The sequence below is a fragment of the Bos javanicus genome, chromosome 8 (assembly GCF_032452875.1).
Source record: "Bos javanicus breed banteng chromosome 8, ARS-OSU_banteng_1.0, whole genome shotgun sequence".
NCBI classification, from domain to species: Eukaryota; Metazoa; Chordata; class Mammalia; order Artiodactyla; family Bovidae; genus Bos; species Bos javanicus.
Genome location: NC_083875.1, coordinates 65,755,485 through 65,771,526, shown reverse-complemented (window position 1 = coordinate 65,771,526; position 16,042 = coordinate 65,755,485). Strand labels below are relative to the sequence as shown.

General features: G+C 39.2%; 1 protein-coding gene across 4 annotated transcripts in view; it reads left to right on the top strand.

Annotated features, from left to right (window-relative positions):
- TEX10 (testis expressed 10) overlaps positions 1-15,993 on the top strand; it is a 47,096-nt gene extending 31,103 nt beyond the window's left edge. For 2 of the 4 annotated variants that reach the window (XM_061425819.1, XM_061425816.1), the window contains 4 exons: positions 7,899-7,979; positions 9,747-9,928; positions 14,370-14,580; positions 15,777-15,993. In XM_061425819.1, the coding sequence (XP_061281803.1) occupies positions 7,899-7,979; positions 9,747-9,928; positions 14,370-14,580; positions 15,777-15,890 (588 nt within the window). In that variant the 3' untranslated portion in view covers positions 15,891-15,993. Of the gene's footprint in view, positions 1-7,898; positions 7,980-9,746; positions 9,929-14,369; positions 14,581-15,776 lie in introns of those variants that run through there. The other 2 variants (XM_061425817.1, XM_061425818.1) reach the window with 2 other exon arrangements.
- Positions 15,994-16,042: the final 49 nt, after the last annotated feature.

The following is a 16,042-nucleotide window of genomic DNA, read 5'->3' as shown; positions in this document are numbered from 1 at the left end:
TTCAATGCCCAGTAGGATTGCAGTTGTGTCATCCCAAATAATGTTGGTTGGAACCTTTCTTGCAAATTCTGAGGTTGTGTTCTGTGCTAGCTAACTTTTTTTTTTTTTTAATGATTCATAAGGTTTTTGGTTAGGGCATTGACTGTATATTCTTTTCTTGTAACTCGTAATTGCTAGGCCATAGCCTTTTCAATCAAAAAACAACGTTTGTCATTGTTCTCAACAGGGTAGTCTCTAGAACCTAAATCTGTTTTATTGCTATACCAGTTGATTTTATTCAGCTGATCTATTCACTACTACTTTCATTCTTTTCCAGAATAATCTTTACGTTCTTCCTGTATCTTAGGGCTACACCTTTTGTAGACATTGAACACATTTCTCTCATGGTTTTTTTGACTCTGATCACAATACTTAGGTCATGCCAGGGACACTTTCTTCTCTTTATTACCTGGTGCCTAACTATGTTTATGTATTGGCTTTCAAAAAACAGTGGATTTTAAACAGTGAAAACGAATGAGTTAGGTAACCAACCTGCATATTTAATGTCTGGCATTTTATCTTGATCCATAGTACATGAAGAGATTGAGGCCTTGCACACTACTCGATTGGAAGGATTGGGTTTAGTATTAGTAGTTGTTTTGTAAGATGTTTCTAATGTTTTTAAACTACATCATTATGGATTGGGGAAAGCATGGTATGGGGATTCATCAGTGAGCCCCAGATTCCAGATATAGACTTGTTAAGTGTCTAGTTTAATAACTTGGACAACTCCAATAATCTTTCTCTGACAATTTTAATTTTTCAGAATTACATCATCTATGTAAAGACACATGTCAGGAAAATGTGATTGGTTATATTTCTGAGTGTACATTGGCAAGGACACGTATTAAACTTCAAGGATGCTGTCTTTGAAATGTTAAGACATAAATTAGGAAAAATCTGAAAGTTTACATTGTTCATTTTTGAAGTTAAGATTCCAGTTCTATTTTGGATAAAATTTGCCTTTAAATTGGCCTTTTCATATGAAATTATTTGAAATATATGTAGTTTTTGACAGCCTTAGTGTAAAAATTGATTTTTTATTATTATTTCATTTGAAAAAGTAGTCCATGGAGTGGGTTTGCTTAGTTGTTTTATCTGCTTAGTCTGAAGTGGTTTTTTATTTAAATCAGACCTTTATTTTCTGCGTAGATTTTCTTCACAAGGTATAATTTATTTATCTACTTAATACATTTAAGAATTTATTTATTTATATATGGCAGTATGAGGTCTTTGTTGCCATGTACAGGCTTGTTGATTACTCTCTGGGGCTCCTCTTTAGTTGTGGAGTGCAGGCTTCACACTCCACTGTGGTGGCTTCTCTTGTCGCAGAGCATGGGCTCTAGGGCTTCATTAGTTCTGGCACACAGGCTTAGTTGCCCTGTGGAATCTTCCCAGACCAGGAATTGAACCTGTGTCCCCTACATTGATGGCAGATTCTTAACCATTGGACCACAAGGAAAGTCCCACAAAGTACAATGTAGAAGAATCGAAGGATAATAGTAAAAGTGTTCTTCCATTCCCTGTCTCCCAGCCATCCACTTCCCTTCCTTAGTTTCTAAATGTGTTCTTTTGGATAACTTCTGTGTCTTCACAAATGATTATATGTATTCTTTTGGCTTCTCCTTTTATACAAATAACATACTCTGATTTGGACCTTGCAGTTTTCACTTGGTGTCTTTGTGATCATTTCTTCTAAACACTGAAGGAAGAATTGTATGATCTTGCCATTAATGATGGAAATAGTAGTTAAAAGGGAAAGATCACAAATGGAAAAGGAATCTTTGGACAGCGATATCATTCCCAAATGGAAGTGTCTTTTCCAGAGCCAGTGGAAGGTTTTATGGTTAATTTTCATTGTCATTATAAAATTTTGAATGGTTTGAAAAGACTACTTTTTAACTAAATTCGGAAGAATAATAAGAAAACATTACTGTAGTTTAAGAAATAGGACATTTTTATTTTTTTGAAACCTCTGATTTTGTTTCTTTGAAACCTGATTTTATTAACAGCTTTATGTGTATGACATTTCTGTATAAAATTAGGTAGAAAATACTTCAGTGTAGAAATTAAACATACAAAATCTTTTTAAGAAAAGTAAAGTTTTGTATTTTTTAAAAACTCTTAATTTCCACACTAGCACATTGCCGTGCCTGTTCTGGAATTGTGTACTGTGAGGTCAGGAATCGGAGGTATGCAAGTTTCGGTTAACACTGTAGTTGCAAAAGTGAAGATTGCCTCTGTATGTGTATGTTTGTGTGTCTCTGTGTTTGTATTTTTGTTTACTTTTATTTTGAAACAATTTCAGACCTAGAGAAAAATTACAACTGCAGTAGAAAGAACTTCTGTTTTCTTAAACTATTTGACAAAATGCCCATAGTCCCTACTTTAGCACAAGTAGGCCGTGTTTTATTGTACTTGCAGATTCAGTTTTTACAAACTGAAGTTTTGTGGCAACGCTGCATTGAGGCTGTCTGTCATCTCAATAGCACTGGTACACTTCGTGTCTCTGTGTCACAGTTCGGTAATTCTTGGAATATTTCACACTTTTTCATTGTTATTTCTTACAGTGAGCTGTGATTGGTGATCTTTGATAATACTGTTGTAATTGTTTCGGGCTTTGTAATTAATTGTCCTCATGAACCTCATGAGATAGTGCAGTGAACTTAGTGAAATATGTGTTCTGACTGCCCCGCCAGCCAGCCGTTCCCTATCTCTCCCCTTCTCAGGTCTCCCTATTCCCTGAGACTCAACAATTCTGAAATTAGGGCAGTTAATAACCCTACAGAGGCCTCTGTGAGTGTGTGTTAGTCGCTCAGTTGTATCCAACTCTTTGCGATGCTATAGACTGTGGCTCACCAGGCTCCTCTGTCCATGGAATTCTCCAGGTAAGAATACTGGAGTGGGTTGCCATTTCCCTCTCTGGGGGATCCTCCTGACCCAGGGATCAAACCCCAGCCTACTGCATTGCAGGTAGATTCTTTACCATCTGAGCCACCAGGTGTTCAAGTGAAGCGAAGAGTTGGGTATCTCTTACTTTAAATCAAAAGCTAGAAATGATTATTAGCTTAGTGAGGAAAGCATGTTGATAGCAAAGATAGGCTGAAAACTAGACCTCTCTGCTGTTTAGCCAAGTTGTGAATGCAAAAGAAAAGTTCTTGAAACTAAAAGTGCTATTCCATGAACACAGGAATAATAAGAAAGTGAAACAACCTTTTTGATGACATGGAAAAAGTTTGAATGATCTGGATAGAAGATCAAACTGCCACAACATTCCCTTAAGCCAAAGCCAAATCTCAAACAAAACCCTGATGATGATTTAGTTGCTAAGTCGTGTCTGACTCTTTGTGACCCCATGGACTGTGGCCCACCAGGCTCCTCTGTCTATGTGATTCTCCAAGCAAGAATACTGGCAGTGGTTGCCATTTCCTTCTCCAGGGGATCTTTCTGACCCAGGGATTGAACCCAAGTCTCCCACATTGTGGGCAGATTTACCAACTGAGCTATAAGGGAATCCCTAAAACTCTAATAGTCTCTTCAATTCTCTGAAGGCTAAGAGAGGTGAGGAAGCTGCAGAAGAGTTTGAAGGTAGCAGAGACTGTTCATGAGGCTTAAGGGAAGAAGCCGTCTCCATGACATGAAGGTGTAAGGTGAAATAGCTGATGGGGAAATTTCAGCAAATTATCCAGCAGATCCAGCTAAGATGAGTATTGAAATGATGGCTACACTAAATAACAGACTTTCAACATAGACAAAACAGCTTTATACTGGAAGACAATGCCATCTAGGACTTGGCTTAGCTAGAGAGAAGTGAGTGCCTGGTTTCAGAGCTTCAGAGGACAGGTTGACTCTTGTGAGGGGCTGATGCAGTTGGTGACTTTAAGTTGAAGCCAGTGCTCATTTACCATTCTGAAAATTCTAGAACCCTTAAGAATTATGCTAAGTCTACTCTGCCTATGCCCTATAAAGGAAAAAGCCTGGATGACAGTACACCATGGTTTACTGATTATTTTAAGCCCACTGTTGATATCTTCTGCACAGAAGAAAAGCTTCCTTTAAAAGTATTACTACTCGTTGACAAAACACTGGTCATTCTGGAACCCTGATGGAGATACACAATGAGATTAATGTTTTTTTCATGCTTGCTAGCACAGCATCCATTCTGCAGTCCATGGATCAGGGAGTCATTTAGACCTTCAAGTTTTATCATTTAAGAAATAAGCTGCCATAAATAGAGATTCTTCTGATGGATCTGAGCAAAGTAAATTGGAAACTTTCTGGAAAAGAGTTCACCTTGTAGATGCCATTAAGATCATTTGTGATTTATAGTGAGAGGTCAAAATATCAACATTAACATGAGTTTGGAAGAAGTTGATTACAACCTTCATGAGGAGTTCAAGACTTCAGTGGAGGAAGTAACTGCAGATGTGGAAATAGCAAGAGAACTAGAATTAGAAATGGAGCTTGAAGATGTGACTGAATTGCAGATATCTCATGATAAAACTTTGAACAGATGAAGAGTTGCTTCTAATGAATGAACAGATGAATCTACCCCTGGTAAAGATGTGAAGATTGTTGAAATGACAACATAGGATTTAGAATAGTACATTGACTTTGCTGATAAAGCAGTGTCATTCATTGACCCTGACATTTTTGAAGAATCAGTTCAGTCGCTCAGTCATGTCCGACTCTTTGCAAACCCATGGACTGCAGCATGCTGGGCCTCCCTGTCCATCACCAACTCCCGGAGTTGAACTCATGTCCATTGAGTCGGTGATGCCATCCAACCATCTCATCCTCTGTTGTCCCCTTTTTCCCCCGCCTTCAGTGTTTCCCAGCATCAGGGAAATGAGTCAGTTTTTCACATCAGGTGGCCAAAATATTGGCGTTTTAGCTTCAACATCAGTCCTTCCAGTGAACATTCAGGACTGATTTCCTTTAGGATGGACTGGTTGGATCTCCTTGCAGTCCAAGGGACTCCCCAGAGTCTTCTCCAACACCACAGTTCAAAAGCATCAATTCTTTGGCGCTCAGCTTTCTTAATAGTCCAGCTCTCACATCCATACATGACTACTGGAAAAACCATAGCCTTGACTAGATGGACATTTGTTGGCAAATTAATGTCTCTGCTTTTTAATATGCTGTCTAGGTATAGGCTGGTCATAACTTTTTGTCTAAGGAGTAAGCATCTTTTTTGCAGGACAGTTATTCTGTAAAATTTCTCTCAATTCAGGTTTATTGCCACATGGTTAAATCAGGTTATACAGATGTGGCAGGAATACGACACAAGTGATGCTGTGGGTTTCTGATGGCAGCTTGTCAGACGGTGCAGGGTTTTGATTTGTCCCATTAGGTGTTCACTTTGCCCACTTGAGTAAGTGGTATCTGGTCACCTTCTGCACTCTAGTTTTTCCCCTTTAGTAACATTTTATGATGTTTTGAAACAGTGTAAATATCATTTCTTTTTGGTCTTCTCTTTTATTCTTTTATTTCTTTTTGTTAGTATGGTTTCTTATATTTTCCAGTGGGGTAAATTTCCTTACTATCTTTATTAATTTTGATACTCACGTTTGCCATGGTCACCTCCTGGAAGCAAACGTCTTTGTTCTTTTGACATGTCCTCGTGTTTCTCTGAGTGCTGTTGACCTTGAACAACACAGGTGCGAACTGTGCAGGCCCACTTACATGCAGATTTATCTCAGTAGTAAATACTACATTACTGCATGGACCCATGGTTGCATCTGCAGATACGAACAGTGTTAGATGTGGAGGGCCCACTATTAAGTTACGTGCAGATTTTCAACCGCACAGAGGGTCTGTGCCTCTAATCCCCTCCCCATGTTGTTCAAGGGTTAGCTGTACTACCTTTATTGTATCACAGATTGTTTCAGATTCGTGTTGTCCCCTGTCCCAGCCCAGCAATCAGGTATTTCTTTAAGAAGCCCAGTTTTCCTTTAGGTGGAGAATGCATTTTAGGAAACAATTCTGAACTCTTGTAAGTGTGTTCATTGCTATTTGATGTTGCTGTTCCCAGACCTTATCAGTGAACAGAAATCAGGAATTCAACACCATGGGGTTCATTCTGGTTTTCTCCTTTCCCTCTTGTACCTGCTTTTTCTGATGGTGAGAAACCTGACTTCCACTTAATATATTTACCTACTCGGTCACTTCCTTTGTCTGTGATCATCTCCTTTCGGTGCCACCCTTTTCCCCTGTGGGCATCTTTTTTCTTATCCCATTTGAACTCCAATTCTTTGGGACAGAGCACCTGTTATTTGTTAACAGTTAACTGACTCTGGGCCACTGAAGCTCTCCCATTGACTCTAGTGCTGATGTCTAGCTTGGCCTCACGTGGTAGCTTTAGAACTGATTCATTCAGGAGGGGAGGGAGGCAGAAGGGAAAAAGGAGGGGATTGAGTGATCATTTATTATTGAATGGGCCTTTCAAATATGATTTACCTTTTATGAATGATAATATTCACTGTGCTCATTTTGAAGAAGGAAGATGCCATTGAAAATATCCTGCTTACATTGTTACCTACAGGTTTAAAAGAGAAGACAATTGCCCTATGAAAACTCTGGGTAGTATCACTCTACAGGAGGTTCTAGAGAGACATAATGCAGATACTGTTGATTTTGAGGATTGACAGTTCTCTTGAATTTATCTTGACTATTCTTTCTCTTCCTAGAGTCATATTCTTCTTTCCACTAGCCTTATCTTTGTCTCCCCATGGGATTTTTCTACATACTTCATTTTGGTACTGCATTCCATTGGCTTCTGGAGTTGTGTTGTGATTCTCTGAAGGACTTGATGCTGTCATTCTGCTTCTTGTTTTCTTGAGATCTTGGAAAATTAAAAGTACTAGAGATTTGATTCCCATCTCGTTCATGTTTTTCTTCCTTATAGACTGTTGTTTTACCTTTAGGGAATAAGAGGCAGCATAATTTGCACGTAGTATTTCTCTTTTCTTTTTTTTTTTTTTTTTTTTTTCTTCTTCCAATTTTATTTTATTTTTAAACTTTACATAATTGTATTAGTTTTGCCAAATATCAAAATGAATCCGCCACAGGTATACATGTGTTCCCCATCCCGAACCCTCCTCCCTCCTCCCTCCCCATACCATCCCTCTGGGCCGTCCCAGTGCACCAGCCCCAAGCATCCAGCATCATGCATCGAACCTGGACTGGCAACTCGTTTCCTACATGATATTTTACATGTTTCATTGCCATTCTCCCAACAAAGAGCGGACAAAAGCTTTTCTCCCATTTGGTGGAAAAATACATCATTGAAAAAAACATGATCTCTTTTCTGGATCATGTTTTTTTCAATGATGTATTTTTCCACCAAATGGGAGAAAAGCTTTTGTCCGCTCTTTGTTTACATCACTGAGACCTCCCTGTTGTAGCACTTATTTAATGGGAATGTGGGCTCTACCTTGGTTGATTGTAAGCTACCCGAGGGCTGTGAGACAGAAGTTTCTCATTCTTTCACTCCTGTGTGTAGCGCCTGATAAGACTAGCTCAGTTTGTGTGGTAGTCAGGCAGTTGTGTCCAACTCTTTGTGACCCCATATTTGGTAGCTTGTCAGACTCTTCTGTCCATGGAATTCTCCAGGCAAGAATACCAGAGTGAGTTGCCATTTCCTTCTCCACAGTGCTCAGTAAGTATTTAATAAATGAATTATTTGGAAAATTAGCCCATATATATGAAGATTGCTTGTTTGATGCTTGCATCTTTAGAGTCACTTCTTGTTGAGTTTCTTTTTAATATGTAGAGCAAGTAGGTTTAAAAAAAAACTGTTGGACTTGTTTCTGACCTACAGTGTTCTGATTTGGTACTGGTTTTCTCCTTTCTGACAGACAGTCTGTCACAGTTTATTGGTTGTCCCTGTCCGAAGCCAAAGCTTTGACGTCCTGCAGACTGCCATCAGTAAGCATTTGGTAAATATACTTAAATTTTTTTCTGTTAACACAAAAAGCATAGAGATTCACTGGTTAAGATTTGGTTTGCCATAATCGGGGAGAGACTGAGTGTCCAGAATCTAAGCTTAATAATTTCATGGCCTCTCATCTGTGGTGAGAACTGAGAAATCTTGGTTTGTTTGCTGGCTGTTGCTAATTAATTCTGTCACCTTAGGGAAATGGCCCTTACTCTCTCTATATGAACAATGAAAGACCTTAAAATGATACCTTGGGTCTTTCTGACTTGAAATGCTTTCATGAACATGTGCTTGGTGTCATACCTAGAAGGGGTGAGGTGTGGAGTAGGGCTGTCACCTCACAGGCTTAAGGGCCTGGTCACTGGGAACAGTGAGCTTAGCCATGAAACTTACTTGTCTCTGGGCTTGTGGATGTCTCTTGTTCCCATTGGTATTGAATTCTCATTAGGTATGCTTGGGTTTTGCTTTTAACTTCCTCCAACCTTTACACTTTAATCTTTGACTTTTTACTATAATGATATATTACAGTGCAAGGGAGAGCCCCCAAGGTTTTCTTCAAGGGACTGTCACTTGTTTGGATAATTTGATAGGCACATGCGTACCCCCTTTCTTTACTTGCCTCAAGTTGGAAGAGTACCACTTTGACTTCTCAGTACCCTTTTCTTCCTGCTATTAAACTTCCAATCCATATACATTGTATCTCCAAAGAGCCCCATCTTTTTTTTTTTTTTTTTAACTTCCACTCTAGAAATGTATGCCCTCCTTTGATTACATTCACTATTCCAAGATCAGCATTCCAGTCAGTCTTGGTCACTTTCTTCAGACAGCCTGGTGGAAAGGTCAAGACCTCAGAGCCTGCAGACTATGATTACTCAACAGTTGGCTTGCAGGAGATTTTAACTGTGTATACTTAATGTTACAAGTTAGAGTCCAGCTTAATGACTGTTTACACAGCAGAGTCCAGGTGAGCTAGTGTACCATGATGTCCCCTGTCTGGGTCTGGGGCAGTGAGGCAGTCAAGAGTAAGTGTGGTATTACCTTACTCCGTTGCAGATGATTTTCTTTGGTTATGTCTGAATGACCAGTTAAATCCAGGGGAAGGATAATTGTAAAATGAACTCTGGTTTGTGCATTTAATTTCCTGGGATGAGGGTGGTGCCAGATTAGCGTTTTCCAGTCTGAATACTCAGGATCATGTAAATGTGATTATTGGTATCAAGATTTTCTTTGGATGCATGAAATAATCCTTTTAAATAATGTTTTTGGCCAACAGTAGAAATTGTAACATCTAGAAAATTTAAGAGACTTTGTCTTGAAGGAGATGTGGGGAATTGGATCGATAGTATTTCTTGAGTTTAAATATTTTCAGTCATTTCAGGTAGCAGTTAGTTGTCAGAGGAAAACGGGACCTTAAGGTGTGGTGGGTGGCATGGCATGTATTGTGGTTGTACCGATTTCCACCAGTAGTAGTAGTAGTGTAGTCGTTAAGTCATCTCCGACTGTGTGACCCATGGACTGTAGCCTGCCAGGCTTCTGTGTCCGTGGGATTCTCCAGCAAGGATGTTGGAGTAGGTTGCCATTCCCTTCTCCAGGGGATCTTCCCAAACCAGGGATTAAACCTGGATCTTCCCACATTACAGGCAGATTCTTTACCATCTGAGCTACCAGTAGTGATGGGAGGTCAGTTGTCCAGGTGATGGTGTTTGTTTTTATTCTGGGGAGAAGGGCTGTTGTGAAGAGGTCATTAACCTCATTTTTCTCTGCCTAGGTTGGACTGACTGTAATTCCTGACAGCACGGCTGGCTGTGTTTTGGGTGTTATCTGTAAGCTCCTGGATCATACGTGTGTACTTAGTGAAACTCTACTGCCGTTTCTGGCTTCTTGTTGCTACAGTCTGCTTTATTTTCTGCTTACTTTAGAGAAAGGAGAAGCAGAACATCTAAGAAAAAGGTAACAGTTTTATACTCTTAAACTTTTAATTTTTTTCCTACTTGTTCAACTCCCTTCAGTCAGTCAATCCATAAAAGATATTTCCAAAATCTAATTCTTTTTTAGAGTTTGTATATCCCTCGCTACCTGCTTCTTTGTTCTTTTGTGAATCCCCTTTGTGATGTGGTATAGCAGTCTTAGTTTTTGTTTTTTCTTGTAAGCTACAAATTTGCAAAGTTAGATGGTATTATAGAGTTTCTTGGGAGCTTTCCTTAACTTTGCTATAGATCTGGCAAGAAAATTCTTATTAATACGAGCCTTTGTATTTTGTTCGGGCTTCATTAGAACTAGCCAGAGTCAAATTTTAAATTCATGGGTTTAAGGAAATTGTTCTAAGATGCTGGTGTTTTTTAATTATTACTTTTGTTCCTATATAATTTTTAGACTAAAGCTTCTAGGATAGTATGGAAGATTTCACTTTCATTTTCAAAAAGTGTTCTCATGCTTATGTTCTTTTCGGTATGCTGTTTACAGTTCATTGCAAGAAGGTTATTAAACAGTCTTAAGAGATGATCACATATAAGAAAATAAAAATCATTCTGTCACATTTTGACATTTGCCTTTCAAGTCTTTTTTGAGCTTTTAAGTGTCATAGAAATATGTCATACATATGATTGTGTAAAATATTTAAATAGTTTAAAGAGTATAAACTGAACATCCATTTAGCTAAATTCCAGGTTTAGGAATAGAGTGTCGTCAGCATGCTCTATCCATGTCCTTTCCATAGTTAAATTTCTCTTTTACACCTTCAGAGATCACTTCTGTGTTATTCACTTTGCTGCCTTTATAAATGCACATAAAATTTTTAAATAAAAACAGTTCATTTTTGTTTTTCATGTTTTAAGAGTTTGATATAAAAGGAATTAGTGTATTTTTTTATGACTTGATTTGCATCATCGTGAGAGTTACTCATGTTGATTTAAGGATGTAATTCATTTTGTTTCTCCATACCAGGAGTCAGCAAACTTCTTTCTATGTAAAGAGTCAGATGGTGAATATTTTAGGTTTTTGTCAGAACTTGTCAGAACTACTCAGCACTCCTGATGCTATGAAAGGAGCATCACATGATACATAAATGAATAGGTGTGCTGTGTTCCAATAAAATTTTATTTACAAATACAGGCTACACGCAGGATTGGCTGTGGTCTGGTACCCTTGCTCTGTAGTATTCCGCTTTATGAATGTACTGTAACTTACTGATGGGGATTTTTCCCACAAAGTGTTGTGTGTATTTAAAACTTGGTAGATTTCACTGTTAATATCCTGTAAAATTTACACATAAATAAATAGATCTGATGGTACTTTTCTTACACATCATCAAACTTTAGGTCTCATAGCTCAAGAAAAACCTTTGTAAATAGCAAGGAACTTCTCCAGGTTATAAAAATTTTATAATGAGCATCCCCATTTATGAAATAGGTATTTTGCTATTTGTCATTTCCTGTCACTTGAAATATAGGCCCTTCGTGGTATACTTATGTTTCAGAGGTCTTCTTAGTTTCTTATAGAACATTCTGCTTTGATTGTATATGGTTGGACTGAAAAAAATTCAATGTGTTTAATACATTTTGCCTGTTTAAAAATTCTGTTTTAAAAGTGTGTTGTGCGGGGTATTGGAAAGTTTGATACTACCAGGACCACCATATGCATCTCTGGATGACATTACTTAGGCACAAGAAAGGGTTGGCAGCCCGAGCCTTAGGTACTTAAATTTCCCTTTGGGGCTGCTTCTGCCCTCCTACACAAGGTAATTGTGGGATTACAGATAATGAGAGTGCCAGTCAAACTACTGGGAGCTTTTGATTTCACAAGTGCTAACCAAAAAATCGGGCTCGACCAATTGAGGTATTCAAAACTGTGGCCACAGTTCTCTGAAGAAACTGTTGTGTTGTTTCCTGGACTCTGTTAATAAATGAAAGATCTGCTCTTCAACTGAGCCCTCTTGTCTTGTAGATAATAGTCTGTTCTTTTCTATGGTTTTTGACTCTTTTCTCTTTGTTGTCTTGAAAGTCAGGTTATATCCTAGTGTAGGTTTGTTATTATTTACCCTGCTTGAGACTTAACTTCACTCCTTTAACCTGAAGACAAGTGTTTTTTTTTTTCAGGTATGGGAAGTACTGTTTTTATCTCTATTATCTCACCCACTGTTTCTGTTCTCTCCTAAAAACTCCTTTTAAATATAGGGAGCATCTGATTCTGTCCTCTCTTAACATCTTCCATTTTGCAAATTCTTTAACCCTTCTGTTGAGTTTTTATTTTGTCAGCTGTTGTTTTCCCTTTGATCCGTTTTGAGTTTTTACTTGGTTCTTTGTCATTCTTGCTTATTCTTCATTCATTGGTGTTAAATTTCTTGTCAGTTTGTTTTGTTCGCTGTTTCTCTGGTGTGGGAATTCTGCCTTGTTTTGGGGAGCAGGTCAGGCTGTAGAAATTGTTTCTCGTGGGGTTGAAAAAACAACTTCATGTTTGGGGTTGTATAACTTCTCTGAATTCATCTGTTGTGAGAGTCTGTGGAGACCTCCCTATGGGCAGTTTCACATTTGCCTTTTCCTGGCTTCCAGCTCTCTGCAGGGAGCCCAGTTCTGGCTCCCAACCTTCTATACCTGGGGCTGAAGCCTTATCTTCCAACGCTGTTGGCTGTTGAAAATGAGCCCTAAAATCCCACGTCCAGTTCTGTGCCCCTGTGTATCAATAGGAGTTCTGTCAGTTTCTGGCACCTAGAGAGTTCACCATTCTAGCTTTTGAGCTTTGCTGTATTTTTTTTTTAAGTATATTATCCATATTTCTCTGTGTTTAGGGGGTGGAGGATTGGTTGGTATTATCTGACAAGAATATATCAGAAGTTTGCAGTTAGTGGAACTCCTGAAAATTATATATGAAATATTGGACTTTCACAGTTCCTTTAGAGTGGTTTAGAGCCATTGTTCTCTGTTGAGCTAAAATCTCAACTTCATTGGTTCTGGTTCTGTCCTTTAAATAATTTATAGTTAAGTACAGTTATTTTTGTACCATGACAACTCTTAGAAGAACCTAAGAATGACTCTTCAAATGGTTTTGCTTCCATCATTTGTGGTTCCCCAGGTCATCTTCTTTTTGACCTGACAGTTTTCTTTAATTGTGGTGTATGAAGGTGAAATTCTAAAGCACTCATCCCCTTAGTATACTTAATTTGGTATGATGTAGAATCTATGAGTCCTTTTAGAAGTTTTGATCCAGTTATTTGAAATTCACTCAAGTTCAAGTAGAAAATGAATATATTGGGTCATTACAGTAGTGACTTGTTTTTTTAAAAAAACAAAACCCCAAAGGGTAGGAATTGTGCAGGTAGGAATTTGAAACCCAGGCAGAATCAAAGCAGCTTTCTTTAGTCTTTTCTCTTCTAGTTTGTGTGGTTATCATCTCTGTGCCTTTGCCTCATCATTAACTGTGTCTTTCAGTCTGACTTTCTCTTGTACACGGCTGTCCTGACCTGGCCGTGTGTGGGTCCACAGGCTGAATAAAGTCTCCAGTAAGAGGATCTGGTTGCCTTAGGATGGATTCAGTATCCACCTTTGATGCAGTTGCTGTATGTGGACGTGGGAAGGAGGTCAGATGGTGAAAGGTTTGCTGCTTCTGTGTCTAGAGGTAGTCAGGTTTTCTTACAAAGTCTTGAGACTGGGACGGTTATGCACTCTTGAAACCGTAACAGACGAAGATTAGAGCCTTTAGCAGCCAGTGGACTTTTCCACCATTTAATTGACACTTTTCTAGACTGTGGTTAGACCATTTAATGCTCTCATAAAACATTTCTGTTCCCGTTCTATAAAGTTACCAAAAGAATGATGCTCACTGAAATTTGGATTTACTGTCTCTGGTTCCTGATAGTTCCCTGACTGGCTATTTTCTCAGATGCCTTTTGGTTCCTTGTGAGCACATATTTGTCTGCAAATTTGCCCTGTTCTAACACACTGAAGAAGCTCAGAATCCAGGTCAGGGGCTTAGAGTTTCATGAGGTTCTTTTCTTATTCTTTTACCAGTGGGATATTCTCTCCCCTTTGACCTTTGGTATTGTACAGCAGTTGAATAATGTTCACTGGTAGAGAATCATATGTATGTACAGGTCTTTCTGTTCTCAGGTGAACTTTGTGTTAAATACGCTCACTAGGGTTTCGGGAATGCCTTGCCCAGGAAAATGCTGCTTGCTGGGCTTTCTGAAACCCCTAAAATAGGGCAACGCAGCTAATTCTTCACTGCATTTGCTTACTTAGCTCTCAATGAAACTCAGTTCTTACTAGTTTTGGTTTGTGGGGTTTTATCAGAAAAGACTTTGTTTCTCATTAAAAGGACATTTTTCCGTCTTGGGAAGTATGGAGAGGGCCCCTCTCCTCTATGTGTCCATTCACTGACAGGTTTCTTTGTTTTGCAGGGACAAGCTCTGGGGGGTCTGTGTCTCCGTCCTGGCCCTCTTGCCTCGAGTCCTCAGGCTGATGCTGCAGAGCCTGCGGGTGAACAGAGCTGGGCCTGAGGAGCTGCCTGTAGTGGGCCAGCTGCTCCGCCTGTTGCTGCAGCACGCACCCCTCAGGACCCACATGTTGACCAACGCCATCTTGGTGCAGCAGATCATCAAGAATATCACAGTAAGAAGCACCAACAGGGCCATCTACTGCTTGTACTAGGTTCATGGGCACGGAGGTGGTTGTGGGAGGCCAGGGCTCCTGCACCTTGACAGACTTCTGGGATTAAGCCCAGTGTGGTGGTTTCTTAAGACTTCCCCTGGCGTCTGGTAACTGTCACTGATTCCAGAATCAGTACTAAAAGCCTTAAAATACTCCAACTAAATTAAGGTGGCAGGCAGCTTAGTTGGAAAAGGTACAGGCATCAGAGTCAGTCTACCTGGATTGTGATACAGATTCTATTGATTGACTATGGTGATTTTGCAAGTTTTCTTTTTTTTTTTAAACCTGTCTGAGCTTGTTTTCCTAGCTGTAGAAATGGAAATAGCAGCAACTTTGTTGGGTTTTGTTAACCACAATGAAATCATCCAAGTAAAGTTTATACTGTAACTGACATTTATTAAGTACCCAACAAATGTTAGCTGTCATTAAGGAAATTTAGCAGGAATAAACTGCAGACCTATTTCTGGTCACTTAGATCACTGGAGAGGGGGAAGAAGCTGGAAGTTGTAGGCTTCAGCTTTGTCTAACGGTTCTGTGTTCACCTGGGGCAGGCAGCTCTGTTTCTTAAGGATTCATTTGGGTGTTTTGGTCTGGAGAGTTGAAATGAGGTTTTTTTGATTGGAGGAAGTTATTAATTGGTGTATATATAATAATACTTCAGAGTCATAGAGCTTATACATGCATAAACACAGGATATATTCTGAATCTTGTCAGTAATGGAAGACGAAGCAGAATTCAGAAATAGAAGGAAGTCAAGAATTTGGAGAATCAGCCCATCTGTATATGAATGACAAATTGAGCCCTGTAGAGTTATTATTCTCAGTTGATGTTAATGCAGAAATCATGAGATTCTAGAATGCAGAAGGGCAGATATACAGAGTAAGGGGCGGTTAACGGTGCAGTGTCATCAGTGCCTAGCAGAGGTGGGAGGGAAGAGACCCAACAAGAAACTGGTAGCACTTGTGCTTGAGGATGAGACTAGGAGTTTAACTCCCTGTGGTAATTCCTCAGTTAGGTTCCCTTTTCAGTGAGCTTTACTGTGGTATTTATAGATGATGATACTACTGCAAGGGACTCTTGAGATCTTGTTTGGGTGTGATAAAAACCATCAGGAAGCAGTTTTGGTACCACTCACATTATTCTTATTTTCTTTGCAGACACTGAAGAGCGGAGGTGTGCAGGAGCAGTGGCTCACAGACTTACATTATTGCTTCAACGTGTACATCACTGGGCATCCCCAGGGCCCCAACGCATTGAGTACAGTGTATTGAAAAGGCACGGCAGCACGTCTGTTGGAAACTGTTTATTCACATCTAATTTTGAAGAGAGACTGATGTCATAAATGTTTGTCATTAAAGCTGAACTTTTAAAGAAGCTGTTTATGAACCTTCCTTTGCACTGAAACAGGAAAATGCTTGGGAGT